General features: G+C 39.3%; 1 protein-coding gene across 3 annotated transcripts in view; it reads left to right on the top strand.

Moving 5' to 3' along the window:
- The window catches only part of LOC117970480 (coxsackievirus and adenovirus receptor homolog), a 54,185-nt gene extending 34,252 nt beyond the window's left edge, over positions 1-19,933 (top strand). For all 3 annotated transcript variants that reach the window (XM_059008551.1, XM_059008552.1, XM_059008553.1), the window contains 4 exons: positions 4,725-4,877; positions 5,252-5,374; positions 12,432-12,570; positions 13,115-19,933. In XM_059008551.1, the coding sequence (XP_058864534.1) occupies positions 4,725-4,877; positions 5,252-5,374; positions 12,432-12,570; positions 13,115-13,361 (662 nt within the window). In that variant the 3' untranslated portion in view covers positions 13,362-19,933. The remainder of the gene's footprint in view (positions 1-4,724; positions 4,878-5,251; positions 5,375-12,431; positions 12,571-13,114) is intronic.
- Positions 19,934-22,104: the final 2,171 nt, after the last annotated feature.

Raw genomic sequence — 22,104 nt, 5'->3', positions numbered from 1 at the left:
ACATAATATTTTGAGGAAAGTTCCAGGTCCCACGGCATATGCAAAATGCAATATTGATGAGAATGCATTGCGTGCTTTTCACCTGTTGATTGACATGCATACACTTCACCACATACAACGTTGCTTTGAAGCAGAAGCCCACCGACAACTACAAGATCATTCCTGGTCAATGCCCTTGGAGGAATTAGAAGCTTTCATTGCACTAGTACACTGAGTGTACAAAACATTAGGAACGTCTGCTCTTCCCATGAAATAGACTGATGAGGTGAATCCAGGTGAAAGCTATGATCCCTTATTGATGTAACCTGTTAAATCTACTTCAATCAGTGTAGATGAATGGGAGACAGGTTAAAGAAGGATTTTTAAGCCTTGACACAATTGAGACATGGATTGTGTATATGTGCCATTCAGAGGGTAAATGGGCAAGACAAAAGATTTAAGTTTTTTCACGCTCAACAGTTTCCCATGTGTATCAAGGATGGTCCACCACCCAAAGGACATCCAGCCAATGGCAGGCCAGTGGTCGAAAACAGCTCATTGACGAAAGACGCCAAAGGAGGCTGACACGAAATGTGCAGAGCAAAAGACGGGCTACAGTTAGTCAACTGACAGTCCAGTACAAATTGGTGCCGAAAGACCCATAAAAGAATGCACAACTCATCGTACCTTGACACGAATGGGGTATGGCAGCTGATGACCTAACAGAGTTCCACTTCTTTCAGCAAAACACAAGAAACTGCGGTTGCAGTGGGCTAAGGAACGAAAACACTGGACACTGGAGGATTGGAAAAACATTGCCTGGTCTGATGAATCCCGGTTCCTGCTGTTTCACGCTGATGGGAGGGCTAGGGTATGGAGAAAACCACATGAGTACATGGATCCATCATGCCGCGTGTCAACATTGCAGTCTGGTGGTGGTGGTGTGATGGTGTGGTGTGTGTTTTCATGGCACACATTGGGCCCCATGATAAAAGTGGAGCAACATTTGAATGCCACAGGATATCTGAACATCATTGCCAATTAGGTGCATCCCTTCATGGCAGCAGTGTATCCATCTGCTAATTGATTTTTTCAGCAGGATAATGCCTTTTGATCTGAAGCAAACCAGTAGCACCCGATTTCAAAATGATAAATTTGCCCTGGCATCTAAAATTTGGACCTGCTTCATTGACAATATCATTTTCTGCTACAAACCAGTTCAGAATATTACAGTGGATGAGCAGCTTTTCCCATCAAAAGCAAAGTGTTGCTGGACTCCGTACATGGCTAATAAACCACACAAATTCTGAATCAAGTTTTGGCTGGCTGCGGACGTCCAGTCCAAATATTTGGTAAATGGTTACCTCTTCTTGGGAAAGGATGAGACTCGTCCAGCTGGACAAAGACTGGGTGAAAACATGGTACTTCGGCTACTTGGACCCTATCTAGGGAAAGGGAGGAATGTTACCACTGACCATTTTTTTACTTCATTGCAATTGGCAAGAGTTGCAGAAGAAAAAAACAAGTCTGATTGGAACAATGAATAAGCAAAGAACTACCACCATCTGCAAAAATCTGTAAACACAACAGTACAAAATCCTCATACAATTTGACTACGCACTTACTGTTTATAAATGCAAGCCGAGAAAGAATGTAATTATTCTCAGCTCCCTTCATCTGTTGCGATCGGGACAGGTGAAAAAAAAACAGACTGTTGAGTTCTACAACTCAACAAAGTATGGAGTTGATATTTTAGATCAGATGGCAAGGAAATATTCTGCAAAAGCTAGTTCTCGCAGGTGGCCTGTCCAATTTTTTTTTTATAACGTTCTGGATTTCGCAGCTATCAATGTCTTCGTTCTATACAAGGAATGCACTGGTGAAAACATAGGAAGAAGAGACTTCGTCAGACGCATTTTCAGCAAAAGACTGATAACCCGGTACCAGATTAACCCAGTGCCAGCTGCAAGAGACGACAATGCCAGATTGCAAAATGTAATGGCAATAAGACTGTTGATAGCTGTGCCAAATGCGCAAAGACAATCACACAGATTGTGCGCTGCATATGTTGAAAAGCGCAGGATCTGTGTGAGTTGTGCCAGCACTTCGACTTTGTAAACTATTGTAAATGAAGCCCATTCTGTCCAAATGTTTATTTATTCATGTCTTTTTGATTATAGTATGTTTGTGTATAAACATATAGCTTCGATTACGTAGATTTGCTTTGTTATGTAGGCAATATAAACCCATTTGTTTTCATTTTTTTATACTTATTTACATTGTTTCAGTTGCACAGTTTTGTATTTACATGATATACCTGTATATACACAAATTTATTTTCAAATATTTGTTTATTTCATTTTTTACCATTTTTTGAGGTTGTGCTTCTAATTGATTACTTTTCACAGGTTTTTACAAAGGAGGACACGGACAACATGCCCCACATGTTGACCTGTTCCTATCCAGTTTTAAATAACTTTAGCATAACAGAGGCAGAAGTGTTAAAGGGACTAGGGGCTCTTAAAATAAACAAATCCCCTGGGCCAAATGAGATCCTCCCAATAGTACTCACAGAAATGAAAGAAGTTATTTACAAACTGCTAACCAAGATCATGCAACAGTCTCTTGACACAGAGGTTGTACCGACAGACTGGAAAATTGCAAATGTAATACCAATTGACAAAAAGGGAGACAAAGGCTTAAAAGGCATGTCGTATGCAGACAGGCTCAAAGAATTGAATCTATTCAGTCTTGAACAAAGAAGACTATGCTGTGATCTAATTCAAGCATTCAAAATCCTAAAAGGTATAGACAATGTCGACCCAGGGGAATTTTTTGACCTGAAAAAAGAAACAAGGACCATGGGTCACAAACGGAGATTAGATAAAGGGGCATTCAGAACAGAAAATGGGAGGCACTTTTTTACACAGAGAATTGTGAGAATCTAGAACCAACTCCCCAGTAATGTTGTTGAAGCTGACACCCTGGGATCCTTCAAGAAGCTGCTTGATAAGATTCTGGGATCAATAAGCTACTAACAACCAAACGAGCAAGATGGGCCGAATGACCTCCTCTCGTTTGGTAAACTTTCTTATGTTCTTAAAGTTACCTCCTGCTTCTGTGGCTATCATGTCAACACAATTGAAATTTATCACGTGTGAGGTTAAAATAAACATTAGGAACCACGTGGTTTGTTTTATTCCAGTTGTACTTGAAACCTTCTATCTTTGTTGTGTCTGGTTGAGTTGGTATTGGACAAAAAGTTTAGGTAGCAGTTTTGGTGCATTTTCACAGATTGATCTTCATAAAAGTATATTTTTCTGATTTCTCTTTTTGTAATCTCTGAATAACATCATTTTTCTTGCTTTATAATTTGTTTGTATGTGTGTCTGTCTGTCTGTCTGTCTATCTATCTATCTATCTATCTCATTTTAATTTGTTTACCGTCCCCAATTAAAGAAAAAAAATACATAAAATAAAATATAATAGGAGGCAGAAAATAGGAGGCACTTTTTTACACAGAGAATTGTGAGGGTCTGGAACCAACTCCCCAGTAATGTTGTTGAAGGTGACACTCTGGTATCCTTCAAGAAGCTGCTTGATGAGATTCTGCGATCAATAAGCTACTAACAACCAAACGAGCAAGATGGGCTGAATGGCCTCCTCTCGTTTGTAAACTTTCTTATGTTCTTATGTTCTTATTGCAGGGTGTCTGACATCAAGTCAAAGACAGTTTGAATACCTTCACCCCCCAGGGGATCTATTTTTTAAAATAGGGGGGCTGGAGTCTCAAGTCTATCTGAAATGTGAGGAAAACAGTTTTTGAAAGTTTACTGATTTTTACTTTAGCATTGTTATGATCTTAAAAGTCTACTTTCTGCACATCAGCATTGTACTGTACAGTAATTCAGCACTTCTGCTACATCTGCTTTGATATACAATCACGAGATCCAGTAAATTATCAGACAACTATTTGAACAGAGGGCCCCTAGAGTAAGACTCGCCCTCCTGGCATGAGAAGCTAGCTCTGCCCCTGCCCAGAAAGGAAGCGATGTGGCACTCGCTAACCACAGGGGCGTGACTGACGAACTAAAAACGTACCGTTTGCATTTATTTGTTTTGTTGTGTCTAATTCTACTTGTTCGTTGTTATTAGACGGCTAACACATACTGGGAGCTGTCGCTTAAGACCAGCACCAACCCGGACAACACTTCACAACTGTACATGAATAAATTGCATTTCACCACTTGCACGTTAGCACTCATGCTAACTTGTGTGTGTGTTTTTCGGTTTTTACAGTATTTCGGGACTGTAACCCGTTGTTTAAAACAGTGCAATACACATTGCTGTGTATTGCCTGGGATTATTATTTATGGTCACAACGACCTGGATTACAAACCAAAAATAAAGATCTGTTTGGACCGTGAACTTTGTTGTCTGTCTTCTGTTACGTATCACATCACTTCTACACCTGCACACTGCAAACCACTTTGCCACAAATACATATAGGGCGATTTTTTTATCTTTTGTGTAACATTCAGTTGCAGATTGTTTGTATACTAAGCAGAACTCTTAGTATACAGCAAACAGCAGTTTGATAAAAGAATGAGATGAGATTGAGTTTTACAGACTACTTTTAAACCGTTGATGGAGGAGTAGCATACTGGTAACACTGTGTGTCTCTTTTAAACCGTTGATGGAGGAGTAGCATACTGGTAACACTGTGTGTCTCTTTCTCACTCCAGTGCGGCCCTCAGTGCCCAGGTGCTCAGTGCAGGGGAGCCAGGATGAGGGCAGCTCAGTATCTCTCAGCTGCAAATCTGATGAGGGCATGATCCCCCTCACCTACAAGTGGGAGAGGCAGAGTGGAGGAGGACTACCGCCCACAGCCATACAGAGTAAGTACTGGACTGAAACCAAGGAGAGGCAGGGAGGGGAAAGGTAGAGGGATATCCATTACAATGAAGAGATAGGTAAGGGAGATAAATGGAGAGGAATAAGAAAAGTTAAGCGAGATGTTTGGCCGTAACAGTAATAAAACTGAAGAGAGAGGAGAAGACAAAAAACAGGAGTGAGGGCAATCTTCTGCTGTACACAGCATGATCCAGGACTAAATCAGTATAGGAAAGAGAGGGGTAAAGGTGAAAAAGGTGATTTATTTATTCATATTAGCTTTTCTGTGTATGTGGCTCCATAAACATTTATTTTCTTTGTGAAAACAATATTTGTATGCAGTTTAACACATATTCAAGTTCTCTTGTCTCTCCTGCAGACCCTGGAACAGGCATACTCCTGATCCAGAATCATACCAAGAGTTTCTCAGGATCGTATCGATGCACAGTGAGAAACGCTGTTGGAGAGGAGCAGTGTGTGCTGTCGCTTGGTGTAAGCCCATGTGAGGAACATCTCTGTCTCCCCATCTATGTTATTTGGACTGCCTTGTCTCTTTGTGTCTGTGTGTTTCTGTCCTGTATCATCCATTCCCTCTCTCCTTACAGTCCTGTGCTAAAATACTGCACCTTCTTAGTTTGTTTGCTGTAGAAAATCACATTATAAATGAATAATTAGTTATAATACAAAAACTATTACAAATTCCTTACAATAGGTAACCTATTACATACCCTCACCTCTCTCTGGATGTATCCTTCACTCTGTCCTGACTATCTCTACTTAATTTCCAACAATGTTCTCTCGTCCAGGTTTCTGTGCTGTGCTTAGTATTGTTTAAGGTTAACTATGTCAACTCCTTTTAAGAGTGTTAAGACCATGTCTCCATAATTCTTCTTTGTTCTAGGCCAGGGGTACTCAAGAACATTTGCACATCAGCTTTAGAGAAGCCCAACACTTTACATGCTTTTGATTATAAATTGGCTTGTGACAGGATGGCCAGTGGTGATGTCAGGCCAGATGCAGGAAGGAAACACACAGGCAGTACTGCAGGGCAAAAGACACGATGTGCACCGTTTATTTATAAATAACAAAAATAAAATAAATATTTAAACAAAAGCACTGCTCACCCAGCAAAATAAAGGTTTTAACAAAAACAAAAATCATGAACACAAAACACCAAACAAATGATCCAGGTCAGGCTGGGCAAATAGCCTTCACTGTTCCTTTCTTTTTTGTTTCTTTCTCATTTCTTTCTCCTCTCTTTCTCTCGCTCCCTTCTCTCCTCTGAACAACCCACCCAGAGCAGGGAGAACTGCAGGCTTAATTAATTCGGGAGATAAGAACATAAGAACATAAGAAAGTTTACAAACGAGAGGAGGCCATTCAGCCTATCTTACTCGTTTGGTTGTTAGTAGCTTATTGATCCCAGAATCTCATCAAGCAGCTTCTTGAAGGATCCCAGGGTGTCAGCTTCAACAACATTACTGGGGAGTTGGTTCCAGACCCTCACAATTCTCTGTGTAAAAAAGTGCCTCCTATTTTCTGTTCTGAATGCCCCTTTATCTAATTTCCATTTGTGACCCCTGGTCCTTGTTTCTTTTTTCAGGTCAAAAAAGTCCCCTGGGTCGACATTGTCAATACCTTTTAGGATTTTGAATGTTTGAATCAGATCGCCGCATAGTCTTTGTTCAAGACTGAATAGATTCAATTATTTTAGTCTGTCTGCATACAGCATGCCTTTTAAACCTGGGATAATTCTGGTTGCTCTTCTTTGCACTCTTTCTAGAGCAGCAATATCCTTTTTGTAACGAGATGACCAGAACTGAACACAATATTCTAGGTGAGGTCTTACTAATGCATTGTAAAGTTTTAACATTACTTCCCTTGATTTAAATTCAACACTTCTCACAATATATCCGAGCATCTTGTTGGCCTTTTTTTATAGCTTCCCCACATTGTCTAGATGAAGACATTTCTGAGTCAACATAAACTCCTAGGTCTTTTTCATAGTTCCCTTCTTCAATTTCAGTATCTCCCATATAATATTTGTAATGCACATTTTTATTGCCTGCGTGCAGTACTCTACACTTTTCTCTATTAAATGTCATTTGCCATGTGTCTGCCCAGTTCTGAACGCTGTCTAGATCATTTTGAATGACCTTTGCTGCTGCAACAGTGTTTGCCATTCCTCCTATTTTTGTGTTGTCTGCAAATGTAAAGAGTTTGCTCACTATACCAGAATCTAAATCATTGATGTAGATTAGGCATAGCAGAGGACCAAATACTGATCCCTGTGGTAGACCACTTGTTACCTCGCTCCATTTTGAGGTTTCTCCTCAAATCAGTACTTTCTGTTTTCTATATGTTAACCACTCCCTAATCCATCTGCATGCATTTCCTTGAATCCCTACTGCGTTCAGTTTGAGAATTAATCTTTTAAGCGGTACTTTGTCAAAAGCTTTCTGGAAATCTAAATAAACCATGTCGTATGCTTTGCAATTATCCATTTTCAATGTTGCATCCTCACTTCTGCCTCTGTTAGGCTAAAGTTATTTAAAATTGGATAGGAACAGGTCGACATATGTGGCATTTTGTCCGTGTCCTCCTTTGTAAAAACCTGTGAAAAGTAATCATTTAATATATTTGCTATTTTTTTTTCTTAATCTATGATTTTGCCATTTGTGTCTCTTAGACATTTAACCTCCTCTTTGAATGATCTCTTGCTGTTATAATATTGGAAAAACATTTTGGAATTGGTTTTAGCCCCCTTAGCAATATTGATTTCTATCTCTCTCTTTGCCTTTCTAACTTCCTTTTTGACTTGTGTTTGTAGTTCCAAGTACTCTTTCTGTGTACTTTGTTTTTGGTCTCTTTTAAATGATCTGTAAAGTGCCTTTTTTCGCTGAATATTTTTTTAAATTGTTCTAATAAACCATTTTGGCCATTTTGTTTTAGATTTAGATTTGTTTACTTTTGGGATGTAATTGTTTTGCGCCTCTAGTACTACATTTTTAAAAAACAGCCATCGTTTTTCTGTGGATGTTTTCTCTATTTTACTCCAATCTACTTCTGTTAGTCTCTGTTTCATACCTTCATAGTTTGCTTTTCTAAAATTGTAAACCTTAGCTTTAGTCATTACTTTTGGGGTTTTAAAAAATACTTCAAATGAGACCATGTTGTGGTCTGAGTTAGCCAATGGCTCTCTGATCTCTGTTTTAGTTATTCTGTCTTTGTTATTTGAAAAGACTAAATCAAGGCATGCCTCCCATCTAGTCGGTGCCTTGACAAATTGCGTTAGGAAGCAGTCATTTGTCATTTCCACCATTTCAATTTCGTCCGTCGTGCTCCAAAGTTGCTCTTTGTTAAACTCTCTCCAGGAACATAATGCCCCTTCGGTACTACAGCTATGGCCAAAACCTAGGACGGAGACATCATTTAAAAAAAAAAAAAACTATATTAACTGGTTCTTGGGTTCATGTGAGCCTTTATGGAAGTAGCTGGGACGCACAACAGGATACGCATTGCTAAGGAAGTAATTGAGCAGGTAGGCTTGCCCGGCGTTGAGCTGATCGGGGGTCTGGATTGGCTGGGGGGGCGTGCCCAGAGCTGAAAAAGCATCTGCGATACAGCTCAAGGCTACTGCACGGCTATAGCCATTGGACAGGAGCTGAACGAAAGATTGCTGTGTTTTGTTTCGTGTTGGAAATGTCTGCAGGTCCTGTAAACATTGTAGGATGTGCTAAATTGTTTGTGCACAAAATTAAGCCTAAAGAAACAATCATTGTTGACAGTCAACCTTTACCACACATGGAAGAGCTCTTTACTTCGCCAGCGCTTACCATTAGGTTGTATTACATGAAGACAGTCGGGGTTTGACTGCGTTTACAACACATGAGGGACTTTTCGATATTGCAGAGTACCCTACGGCTTTGTATCCACGCCTGCAGCATTTCAAAAGATGATAACAACAATCCTGCATGATTTGCTGGGTGTTCAAAATTATCTGGACAATATTATAGTTTATTTATTTATTTGTTTATTTATTGCATTTATGTAGTGATTTTTATACAAAAGTATCGCAAAACACTGTACTTAAGATAAGAACATAAGAAAGTTTACAAACGAGAGAAGGCCATTCAGCCCATCTTGCTCGTTTGGTTGTTAGTAGCTTATTGATCCCAGAATCTCATCAAGCAGCTTCTTGAAGGATCCCAGGGTGTCAGCTTCAACAATATTACTGGGGAGTTGATTCCAGACCCTCACAATTCTCTGTGTAAAAAAGTGCCTCCTATTTTCTGTTCTGAATGCCCCTTTATCTAATCTCCATTTCTGACCCCTGGTCCTTGTTTCTTTTTTCAGGTCAAAAAAGTCCCCTGGGTCGACATTGTCTATACCTTTTAGGATTTTGAATGCTTGAATCAGATCACCGCGTAGTCTTCTTTGTTCAAGACTGAATAGATTCAATTCAATGAGAGCTTGGGTGGAACGAAAGCCAGAACACACTGCGGCCCTCCAGAACTGAGTTTGACACCCCTGACCTAGAATATTGTGTTCAGTTCTGGTCACCTCATTACAAAAAGGATATTGCTACTCTAGAAAGAGTGCAAAGAAGAGCAACCAGAATTATCCCGGGTTTAAAAGGCATGTCGTATGCAGACAGGCTAAAAGAATTGAATCTATTCAGTCTTGAACAAAGAAGACTACGCAGTGATCTGATTCAAGCATTCAAAATCCTAAAAGGTATAGACAATGCCGACCCAAGGGACTTTTTTGACCTGAAAAAAGAAACAAGGACCAGGGGTCAGAAATGGAGATTAGATAAAGGGGCATTCAGAACAGAAAATAGGAGGCACTTTTTTACACAGAGAATTGTGAGGGTCTGGAACCATCTCCCCAGTAATGTTGTTGAAGCTGACACCCTGGGATCCTTCAAGAAGCTGCTTGATGAGATTCTGGGATCAATAAGCTACTAACAACCAAACGAGCAAGATGGGCTGAATGGCCTCCTCTCATTTGTAAACTTTCTTATGTTCTTATGTTCTTCTTATATTCTAACTTTAATTTTTTTTAACATTCAGCACAGGGCAAACCTCTTTAAATCCCCTCCCCTCTCCAGTTCCTAGTTTAAATAATTTGCTAAATGGTTTTCAATGTTAGCGGCTAGCCTACTAGCCCCATTCCTATTAGGTGCATTTCCTCTCTCTTGAAGAATCTAGTAATTCCAAAAAAGCAATCCCAGTTATTTATAAATCCCAGCCCTTCTTGTGCACACCACTTAGCTAGCCAGTTATTTATAACGTTCACTCTACTGTAGTGTTCATCCCCTCTACCACTAACAGGTAATGTCAGACACCATCATTTTGCATCCTGGTTCTTTCAGGTTTTTTTGTCCATACCTTGTATTTTCTTTTAGTACCTCTGATTTATGTCATTTGTAGCCACATGTACAATGACCACAGGCTCTTTTTTATATTCATTTAATAAATGAAGCACTTGTGACACAATGCCCATAACTTTGGTTTTGGGAAGCATGTAATAGTCCTACGTAAAGGGTCTTTATGACAAAAGTATCGACCCAGCATAATAATGAGTCTCCCACGAGCAACATCTCACCCTTGATTTTGTCTACCTTGCAGTCATCTGTAGTTAATACTTGGAATTTATTTGATAGACTCATTTCATCTGTATCTTGGCCGCTGAGCCTCAGCCTCCTCTTTCCTACTTGTCTAACAGTCTCCCAGTTTCTGCTCTCTTTCTGACTTTCGTCAACTTCCACCTTTTCAAGTTCCTCAGCACACATATATATATATATATATATATATATATATATATTCATCATAGTCTTGTTGCAAATCCGAAATGGTGCTTGGAGCAGGCACATTCTGAAAGTTAAAATTTGAATCATGTGTTGTCTCTTCTATAGAGTCCAGAACTAACCAAGTGTTAGTGATTTGGTTAAAACTGTTTTCGATAAACTGTTCATTTCTATTCATGCATCTTACTATTTCTAATTGTTTTCTAGTTAAGTAATCTTCTGTAATAAGATCTGTGAAAAAGAACATTTCTGGCAATTAAAGTCTTCCTTAAATTGAGAAATATGAACAACTCACAATTCACACAATTTAAAAGCAGTGCACGCATTTCAGATTCCAAAGCAGTATGGTTAAGATGCACCAACAAACTAAAAAAGCATTTCTTTGAGAGATCACATGCAGCAATATCCACTTAGTGTGCTGCACACTGATGGGTTTAACTTATTTTGAAAGCTGTAACGTTAGAATTCATCAAACAAATGAAGTTGCAGAATTAATAAATACATACCGAGCACTGGCATAAGAGCTGCACAGCACAGATGGCAGAATAAACAGACAGTGTGTTGTTAAAACTTTCCATGAAGTTTGTGAAAAATTGACAAGTTACTACAACCCTGATCAAAAACATGTTTTATTTAACCAGCTCAACATGGTTGTAGTTTGGATAAAGAGCCCCTCCCGTTAGATTTTATTCCAGGGTTTGATGCTGACTGTAAATCAGAAATGGAGGGATATCAACTATATGCAAAAGGAAATGGTAGTGGAATTTCTTTGACAAAATTTTGGAGAAATGCAGAAGAACTATTTCCCTATTTAGCAAGAAAGGGTAAATATATTTGTCAGTTGTTACCAATTCTGTGGATGTTGAAAGAAGTGTTTCTTCATATGGACACATTTTCACAGAGCAATGTCAGTCCATGAAAGAAGACCGGCTAAACCAACTGATGATGCTTAAGTTTAATAGCAAAATATCATGAAAACATAAGTATCACTTATGGGCTTCTTATGAACAACTTTTTTTTTACATTATATTCAAACAGCAGAACAAAACCACTAAAACACAGCAAAGAAAGAATAAATAAAACTCAGTTACATATGTTACAGAATCTATCAAATGAATGGTTGTAATATCCATACTGTTCAGGGATCAGTGCCAGAAATGGGAAATCTATTTAAAAAAAAAAGAAAAAAACTTTTCTGTTGACGAAATATATATTTGTGCCTTGTGAAATCCAGATATCAAGAAAATGTGTTTTATTTTTATTTTTTATTTTAGGAAATGATTTATGTAAACGTGTACTGGTAAATTAAAACCTATAAATGTCATATTTACACTTGTCAATGAGTTCTCTGAAATAATATTTTTTAAAAACTTCCATTTAAAATCATGTTGCACATATTCACAGGGATGTAAGGCTTAAATGTCAGTAGCCATCTACACCATGCTGTTTATTAAGCTGTAGTAATGGGATGACCAATTCAAATAGTTAAAGTAGTGTAATGGGATGATTGTTTAATGATTGCTCATTAAGTGGCTTACTGGAAGCTATATCGCCATCTTGGGGCTGTAGGACTAAATTACATTTAAAAAAAACAAGTCGTGAAAAACACAGGGCCCTACCCATAATGAATTTACATATCCACTATTGAGTGCTGTTTTTGTATTTCTACAGCACTAGAGACTACCAGCCTATCACAATGTTGAAAAGTTCACACCAAATATAAATCTTTCTCTGTTTCTTTCTGCAGCTGTGAATAAAGCCGGAATGATAGCGGGCGCTGTGATTGGTGCTCTGCTTTTGTTGCTCCTCCTCCTGCTCCTCATCTGGCTTCTTATTTGCTGTTGCAACAAGCGGCGATATGAGAAGGAAGTGGCCAATGAGATCAGGTAGGGAGCTCTTGTGTGTTCAGAACAGGTTTTAATATTAAATGTTCTTCTAATCGTTAACAGTATTGTCACTGCCCCCTCTTTTCTTCTGTTGAAGATATTTGGGTTCTTTGCTTGTCTAAACTGTATTCATTGTATATAGTTACAAACACCACAATGAACTCACCGGGCAACCAAACACACTGCTTGAAAGCAGGAGCTCCAGTTAACACAGCTCTATCGGCTTATTTTTTGTGTTCTTGTTATTAATAAGTACAACACACACAAAAAAAAATCTCATCACTTCCTGTGTGGTGGTCATATGATTGCAGTTAGATATTGAATGAAACTGATCTGCAGCACAGGAAGTGAGTTTCTACCAGGTAGCCGTGGCAACTTTTACTTTGATTGCATTGCAAATAACTGAAGTATAAAATACATGCAAATAACCAAAATATAGCTTACAGGAAAAGGGGGACTAGTGATAATATTAAAAGTGCTATTAATAGGTAAGAATATTGATGTTAAATAACATTAGAATCTCTATTTGTGTCTTGTCTGTCAGGGAGGATGTGGCCTCTCCAATCAGTCGCTCGGTCACACCCAATGCCAGTGTCCACTCCAGCTTCCGCTCCATCCTGGGCTACCGCTCACATCACATCACTGGCTACCATTACCAACGAGCCAACCACAGTGTCATCTACAAGGAGCAGCTTATGGACATCCACAAACCATCGAATTACAACCTGACAATACCTGGGGGGGCTCCTGTTATGACATTCGCTCAAAACAGAGAAGGGTACTCTGTCTAAAAAGACAGAAAAGTAGTTAGTGTATAGGATAAAAAAAGTGATGCAACAAAAGAGATATAGGTTTGATATAGTATGGGAGAAATTGTGTATTTTAAAAGTGTTATAATTTCTATAAGTATAAAAATCCATATATTTGATGGATACGGACAGTTGGAGCCTTATCACATATTCTAAATCACTGCGCTACATCACAGAATTTAAAGTATCGGTAGCCATCTGGTTTACAGTTACAGATGTGCACAGTAACTATGAAACTGAGTGACCAATTACCTGCAATAAATCCCAAAGTAGTAAGCAGACATGCCGATCTGGATGAAGAACAATGAAATAAACAGGAAGATTTCTGATACAGACCTTAAACAAATTACTGAATTAATACAGGAAATAAATAAATAACTCAGTGCCGTCTCAACTCCGCCCCCTGGTGTATTTTTTTTTTAATGGCAATGTGCACAATATCAAAAATAAAGATGTACGGGGACTTCCGGTGGCTTCCACCCAAGATGGCGGCTTAGTTTGAGAGCTCCCACACTCATCGCCCGATTTATTAAAAAATATACTTATTATTTCAGTGAAGGGCACGTTTTGCTACTAGCATTACACAATGGAGACACCAGAGAAAAGGGATTCGTCAGCCATGGACCCAAATACTCCTTCCCCAACTATGAAAGCCAAGAGTAAAAAAGCCAAAAAGCAGCTACTTACCTTTGAGTGCACAGCACAGAACGCGACTGAGCCCAGCCGCCAGGATCCACAGGGTCAGACGCTGCCCTGGCTAACAGGTCCCAGCTTCATTCGCTGAGAGATTTTATTGTGGAATGCATCAGGGAGTGTTTAAAAAGCTAAATCACTGCTGAGATTAAAACGGTTTGTGCCGAAATTAAGTCCATCCAATCTCGGCTGCAGCAAACCGAGGAGAAGATTTCCGTTACTTTCTCCACTGTTGACAAGCAGAATAAGCGCGTAGATATTCTCCAGGCTGCCCAGCGCCAAAACCGGGCTTGCATTGAAGAATCTGAAACGGAGATTGCCTTGCTTAAATCTCGACTGGCTGAGTTAGAGGATAGAAACCGCCGATCGTATTTGCGGATCGTGGGCTTGCCAGAGGGTACCGAGGGGGGGGGGGACCCTATTGACTTCCTGCAAAAATCCCTACCAATGTGGCTGTCATCTTTGACCGGGCCTATTGAAATTGAGAGGGCCCATCGCATCTATGATGGATCTAGCGCTCGCAGAGACAGGCCTTGCACCTTCATTTTTAAATTACTTCGCTATACTGATCGGCAGCTCATTCTTAGGGCTGCCAGAAATGTAGCTACACCACCCCGGCTAGACGGAAGCTCTCTACTTTTCTTCCCTGATTACTCCGCCTTTACTGCCCAGCGAAGAAAATGTTTTGCCCCGGTTCAGAAATCTCTCAGGCAGCTTGGAGTCCAGAACTTCTTGTTAAACCCGGCTAACTGAAGATCATTCATAATGGCCAACCCAGTATGTTTGACTCGGCAAAGGAAGCGGAAAGATTCGTCTTGGGATTATCTAATACTCAATCTATGGACTAAATCTGCCGCATTATTTCAAACACCAGAAATGTGTGTGTGTTTTTTGTTTGTTTTTCTCTCGCTTTTGGAAAACACTACTGCTCTAATATGGTTAACTGAACCCTACAGCACGGGATCTGCTTAATCGGGACTGTATGTAAGTTACATCCACATGGTAGTGTATGTTGGGGTGTAATTGTTTTTGTATTACATTACATCTATCTATATATTGGGATGGGGTTAGTTATGCACTGTTATTTAATTTAATTGTATTGCAATACAGACACCCTGATTTTCTTTTCTACGTTGTATTAACCTATTATATAGTTCTACCTTCCTGAAGTGCATTATGTTTTGAGTTTTTGGGTGTGGGTTTTGCATCTTGGTTCGAAACCACGGAAGCTAATATTTTTTGTTTTTGTTCTGGCAATGAGGGTCACGGCGGCACTATGAGCTGCTGCTTCTCTCAGCTAGTCAGTTTTGTAAAAATAGTTGTTTTTGTATATCAGATTACATTTATTAGGCAATCGCTTGGGAGCACATTGTTATACCAGTGCAGGGCTATTTAAAACATTTTTTATTTTTGTTTTATTTAATCTGTCCGATGCTAATTCCAGGATATGTTTACTTCTTTCATTGCTGTCTGTTAACTATGCAACCTCTGTTATACACGCTCAGTACACATGGGAGGAGTGGCCCCGTACTGCCTATTTTAAACCTCCATAATGGCTAATTATAATTATATGTCCTGGAACGTGCGTGGTCTTAACTCCCCCATTAAACGAGCCAAATGTTTAGATTTTTTACATCGTAAAAACGTTACAATTGCATTAATTCAGGAGACCCATCTCAAATCTGCTGATGTCAATAGATTTCAAAATAAACACTATAAAGTAATTGCTCACTCCTGCGCCTTGAATAAAACAAAAGGGGTACTGACTGTGGTTAACAGACTGATAAATATTACTATTAATAGTTCAAGCAATGATACTGAAGGCCGTTTCTGTCAAGTAATAGCAACACTTAACAGTGTTAAACTGTGCTTAGCATCAGTTTATGCACCCAATGTTTTCGATCCTCAATTTTTTGAGAACATCAGGCTTAAGCTATCAGCACTCCCAGATTGTGCACTTATTGCTGGGGGGGATTTTAATTTGACTTTCAACCCAGCTCTTGATACTTCATCACAGGGCACTGCCCTGTCTCTTATCCCTGCCTCTAAATACTTTCAGAACTTTGTGCAAGACTTAAATGTACATGATGCTTGGCGTCTGAGAAACAATGGTGTTAAAGATTTCACATTCTTTTCGAATAGACACAAAATATACTTTCGCATCGACTACATTTTTATCTCCCCAATTATTATGCATAATATTATTTCCACAGATATATTGCCAATTCTTATTTCTGATCATGCTCCGGTTTTGTATTCATTTGACTTGGTCCCAGGAATTAAGCGTGCTAAACGCTGGCGTTTTAACTAATTTTTACTTCAGAATGAAGCTGTCTTAAAACATCTCACAGAGAGTTTGAGAGATTTCCTAGAAATCAACCGTAATACTGCAACCAACCCACATTCATTATGGGAGGTTACTAAATGCTTTATTAGGGGCTGCTGTACAGCCTTTTCTTCTAACTTGAATAAAACACGAAACAAAGACATCCTCCAGCTAGAAACTACTATTTCACAGTTAGAAAAAGAACAGAAGTGTAACTTCTTAAAAAGTAAAGCAAAACAGTTAGCCACCTTAAAGACTGAATTCAAAAATCTTATTAGTAGCAGAGCAGAATTCCTGGTACACAAAACAAGACAGCTCTATTATGAGCACGCAGAGCGACCTAGCAGGTTACTTGCATTGCGTTTAAAACAATCTGAACACTTGGCTTCTATTGAGGCAATCAGGGACAGCAATAATGTTGTACTTTCTAAACCAGAGCAGATTAGCAAAGTCTTTCAATATTTTTATTCTCAACTTTACACCTCTGAAGCTGGTGCAGACTTGGCAAAAATTGAGGATTTTTTAAATCCATTGGAATTGCCTCAATTAACTGCTGAAGAGGCGGAGCACTTGGACGCTCCTTTAACGTTGCAAGAATTAGAGGCAGCAGCTCGATCCATGCAGAAGCGAAAGTCCCCTGGGTTGGATGGCATTCCACCTGAGTTATTGCTGGCAGTATGGGATCAAGTTGGTTCATTAATGCTCCATTCTATAAATTTTTCACTGCAAACTGGCTCTTTCCATAGAGATCAGAAATCGGCTTTGATTTCATTGCTTGTTATAAAAAGGAAAAGACCCTTTAGACTGTGCCAGCTACTGGCCCCTTTCACTTTTAAATTCAGATCTAAAATTGTTTGCTAAAGCTCTTTCTAGGCGGTTGGAAAAATATATGTGTAATCTAATACATCATGATCAGACCGGGTTTTTAAAGAGCCGCCTTGCTTCAGACAACTTACGGCGTCTTTTTCATATTATAGACCAAGCCCCCCATCAACCCGCCTCTTGTGCTGTATTTTCTCTGGATGCTGAGAAGGCATTTGATCGCCTGGAATGGAACTATCTGTGGGCAGTTCTAGAACGCTTTGGCTTCGGCCATTCTTTTATCAATATGATCCGCACTTTATACAGCAATCCTACTGCATGTGTGCAGACCGGGTCAATGTTATCCCCTCAGTTTGCACTCGGCAGAGGTACCCGACAGGGCTGCCCATTGTCACCATTATTATTTGTCCATTCCTTAGAACCATTGGTGCAAGCTATTAGACAAAGTAACAATATAGCTCCCATTACTGTACAGGGGTCCAAACACCATATATCATTTTATTATTTCTATCTGATATTTCTAATTCAGTCCCTAACGCACTGCATTTAATTGATCATTTTGGTAAACTCTCTGGATATAAAATAAACTGGTCTAAGTCTGTTTATATGCCTTTGAATCGTATTGCCAAACAACCCCTCTTCCCCCTCATATCTCTATTAGGCCGCAGCTCACAGACTTTACATATTTGGGCATTAAGATATCCCCAAATTTCCAGCAGATTCGTATAGAAAATATGCTTGAAGTTATAAATAAAATCAAAACAGATTTGACTAGATGGTCTCCATTACAGGTTTCATTACATGGTAGGATTTCTGTTATAAAAATGAATACACTGCCTTGTATTAATTTCCTATTTTCTATGATCCCCATTTCATTACCACAAAAGTACCTTGAACAAATAAATTCTATTATAACTGGTTTTATTTGGAAGGATAGGTGACCCAGGATTCGGTTGACTTTGCAGCGCCCTAAAACATTGGGTGGCCTGGCAGTACCCAATTTTAAATATTACTACTGGGCTTTTCAGCTAAGGGTATTTAAAACGTGGCTGGATTCAGGGTCTACAGCTTCTTGGCGACCAATTGAGGAAGCCTTAGTTAAGCCAATCAGACTCCATGATCTCTATTTCTTTTCGAATGGGTCCAATCATTGCAAACTCATTAGTTATTTGGAAGAAAGTTAACCGATTTCTTGGCAGCCCCTCAAAACTTCATAAGCTTTCACATATATGGAACAATCCCTTTTTACTGACAGGCTCAGCCTTTTACTTATCCACCCTGGTCCTCCAGACATATTCATATTCTTAGTGATATCTTTGATGATAATGGCCTTCGCACGTTCCAGGACCTTAAGGATAATCACTCACTCCCTGGTTTTACCTATTTCATGTACCTCAGACTCCGCTCAGCCCTTGGCACCTATGGGGTGCCATTGGACTCTATGTTACCTATCCACTCTGTGACTAATATATTTGCTTCAACAGTCACCTCAAGAGGCTTAGTTTCTTCTTTATATCACTTTTTTCTTTCTTTTAAAAATAGCTCCCTTCCAGTTACCTTAATATGGGATAGAGAGCTTGAAAAACTGGGCGGTAGTCCTGATTGGGAAGCAGTATGGGACAATGTCTTTTCGGCCTCAAAAAATCTAGCACACCAGCTAATTCACTTCAAACTAGCACATAGAATATATGCTACACCATACCGACGATTCCAGATGAAGATCGTTTCAGATCCTCTCTGCCATAAATGCACTCAGGGTGTGGCTGGAACGTATCTACATATGTTCTGGGAATGTCCTGAAATTGAATGCTTATGGAAATATGTGGCGACTGTGCTTTCTGACGTGATTGGTATGAAAGTGCCACTGAGTCCCCGACTGCTCCTTCTCAGCGATGACTCCCAAATGAATATTAGCCTTCAGACACGACGGCTCTTGTTGGCTGGACTAACAGCAGCTAAAAAGTCAATCCTACGAGGTTGGGTGGAGACAGAGGTACCCTTAGATCGTGTCTGGTTGCACTCATTTGCAGATATTGTGTTGGTGGAGAGAAGTACAGCTAGATTACATCATGCCAGTGCAAAAACTGAAACGGCATGGACAGATGCCTTTTCTTATCTCAGAAGTTTATTTTAATTAGGCCCTAGGCCCTAACCCCTCCCCCTTTTTTTCACTTGTTTTAGAGCTCCCAATTGTTAGTTTGTATTCATGTGTACTATGCCCAACTATTTTACTTTCTTGTTATGGAAAACAAATAAAAAACAATTGTTCAAAAAAATAAATAAATAAATAAAGATGTACTTTCTTTTACATGTTTGTCTGTACGCAAAGGTTGCCTCCACTGCAGTGAAGTCAACTCTTTTGTCTTAATAAAAAGTACTCACTGTGTAACTATGCCTCTGAAACGAAAATAATTTTATGTTGCAACAAAGCTGGAAACTATATTGATTGTTTCAAAGATGCAGTAATGCAGGCATAGCTCTGTTGTGAATATAGGTTTTCAAAAAGCAGTTTTTGGCTTGTTCAGCAACCATGCGGCAAAGCAAAACTGATTAAAGAAAAAACAAACAAAAAACTTGAGGATCTGATGAACCTTTCCTGTGGGGTTGATTTGGAATAAAAGATCAGGTTGGGATTCTTGCATGTTGGATTAAGATTTGGTGCACTTTTAAACAATTCATGTCAGATTGACTTTGAATAAAAGTTCAGCTTCAATTCAGGATTTGTGCTTTTTTTTGCACTGCGTTTTAATTCTTCAATGAATAGGATAAATCAGTAGTAGAATACTTCATACTGAGAAGAACAGGTAGATGTAATTCTACTTTTATTCACAATCACATCTCATTAACTTACTCCAAAAGTGTATTGTTCATTTTGATTGGCCTTTCACTGTAACAAACCCCTCACTATAACAAACAAAAAGGCTTGGACCCCAACAGGTTTGTTATAGCGATGGTGTACTGTAAATATATATATATATATATATATATATATATATATATATATATATATATATATATATATATAGATATATATAGATATAGATATATACTGTACCCCGTTTGGTAACACTTTAGGTATCCGTTATAAGTGGTTATAAACATGGTATTAATTATGCTATTAACAGTTATAGAATATTATTACAAATAATAAAACTATTATAATCCAGTTCTGCCATCTTTTTGTTGCTATAATATGTTAGAAAAATTTTATAATTTGAGCATTAAAGTGGTCTAACTAATTTTTGCCATTTCTGAGATACATTTATTTTTGTACTGTCTGGACCATAATCTAATAGTAAAAAAATAGGCTAAGTTGTAATCAACTGGAAACTGGGTTTACTAGCTAGGGTTTATTTTATCACTATGGGATGTTACGTGATATTGTAATTGAAAAATGGGCCATGGTAAATTACAATGTGCAAAAGTGGTCTCTCTCACACTGTAACAAAGATGGCGTCTGAAAGAGGAACAAAGAAAGCTGATAGAAACATTTTTACAACTTCTCAGCTTAATGCACTATTTTTTGAAGATACTAAGTCATCTTTGGAACAAGATTTATCTCTTAGTGGATCAGGTACGCTAAAGATAAAATTGTTTTATGTTTATTTCACTTTTTTTTCAAATAATTGTATAGTGCTGGTTTTAACACTGTAAAACTAGTTCAGTAAATACAATTATTGTAATGACAATGTTATCTATTTTTAAGTAGTAAATTATTTTGTCACCTTTGGAAGTAAGTAGCTTATTAAGCCATGTAATAGTACTTACTTTAAGTAGTACATTTGGCGCTGATTTTACAGAGTGGGTGAGGTTGCTTAACCTAAATGCTAGATTTTCAATGTAGGCCTATCACTTGTTTAATGTATTTTGCATGCCATATTTTAATAAAACATAAGTTGATAAAACTTGGTATCATCCACAGTGGATTTTATATAATCATGTTACAAAATGGGTTATGGGTTATTTATACTGCAAACAGTGCTGCTTGTTTTAAGGGGGGTGTGACAGGCTAACCGGGGTAAGGAGACTCAGAGTCAGGATGTGCAGGGAAAATAAAATACTTTTTATTAAACAAAATACACAAAACAAAAGGCACGATGGCCAACAAAAAAGACAAACACAAAAACAGGCTTTAAACACGAACTATACAAAAAGAACCACTCACTCTCTCACACAGATCTTCTCACTCTCACAAACACTCACCAACTAACATACCCAACCACTCCCTTTTATACAGGTGCCTGGGCTAATTGGGCAATTCGCACCTCATTAGCCCAGGCACATTCCACACATTCCTCACACAAACTCACTCAGTGAACCACACCCCAAACTCACTCATATCCACTCTAAACAATACAAAAACCACAAAACCACCACAAAATAGGCTGCACCCCATCACACACCTCCCCTCCTTGTGCGCAGCAGAACATGGCCTAAATGGCCACCTCCCCCCTTAAAGTCCAAAAATCTCTTTTGGTGCTGGGGAGAGGGCAGAGTCTTCCCCTGGCCCACAAGCAGTCCGGTGGTCCCAAGCAGAAATAGCCCGGCAGCCCCGGGCCATAACAGCGGAACCTCGGGAGGCAATGGCGGCAGCGGACCCTCGGGAGGCGACGGCGGCAGCGGACCCTCAGGAGGCAAACTCGGGAGGGGAGCCCCTGGCCATGAAGGCGGCAGCGGGAGCTCCACTTCTCCCTCGTACTTTGTAACTGGCGACTCCCCAAGCAACCCGGAGCACCAGGCAACCCCAGGCGAAGCAGGACCCTCGGCGACCCCAAGCAAAGCAGGACCCTCGACGACCCCAGGCAAAGCAGGACCCTCGGTGACCCCAGGCGAAGCAAGACCCTCGGTGACCCCAGGCGAAGCAAGACCCTGGGCGACCCCAGG

This window comes from Acipenser ruthenus, chromosome 37, assembly GCF_902713425.1.
Source record: "Acipenser ruthenus chromosome 37, fAciRut3.2 maternal haplotype, whole genome shotgun sequence".
Taxonomy (NCBI): Eukaryota; Metazoa; Chordata; class Actinopteri; order Acipenseriformes; family Acipenseridae; genus Acipenser; species Acipenser ruthenus.
Note: the sequence above shows the minus strand (reverse complement) of the source record. Positions and strands in the feature narration are given on the sequence as shown.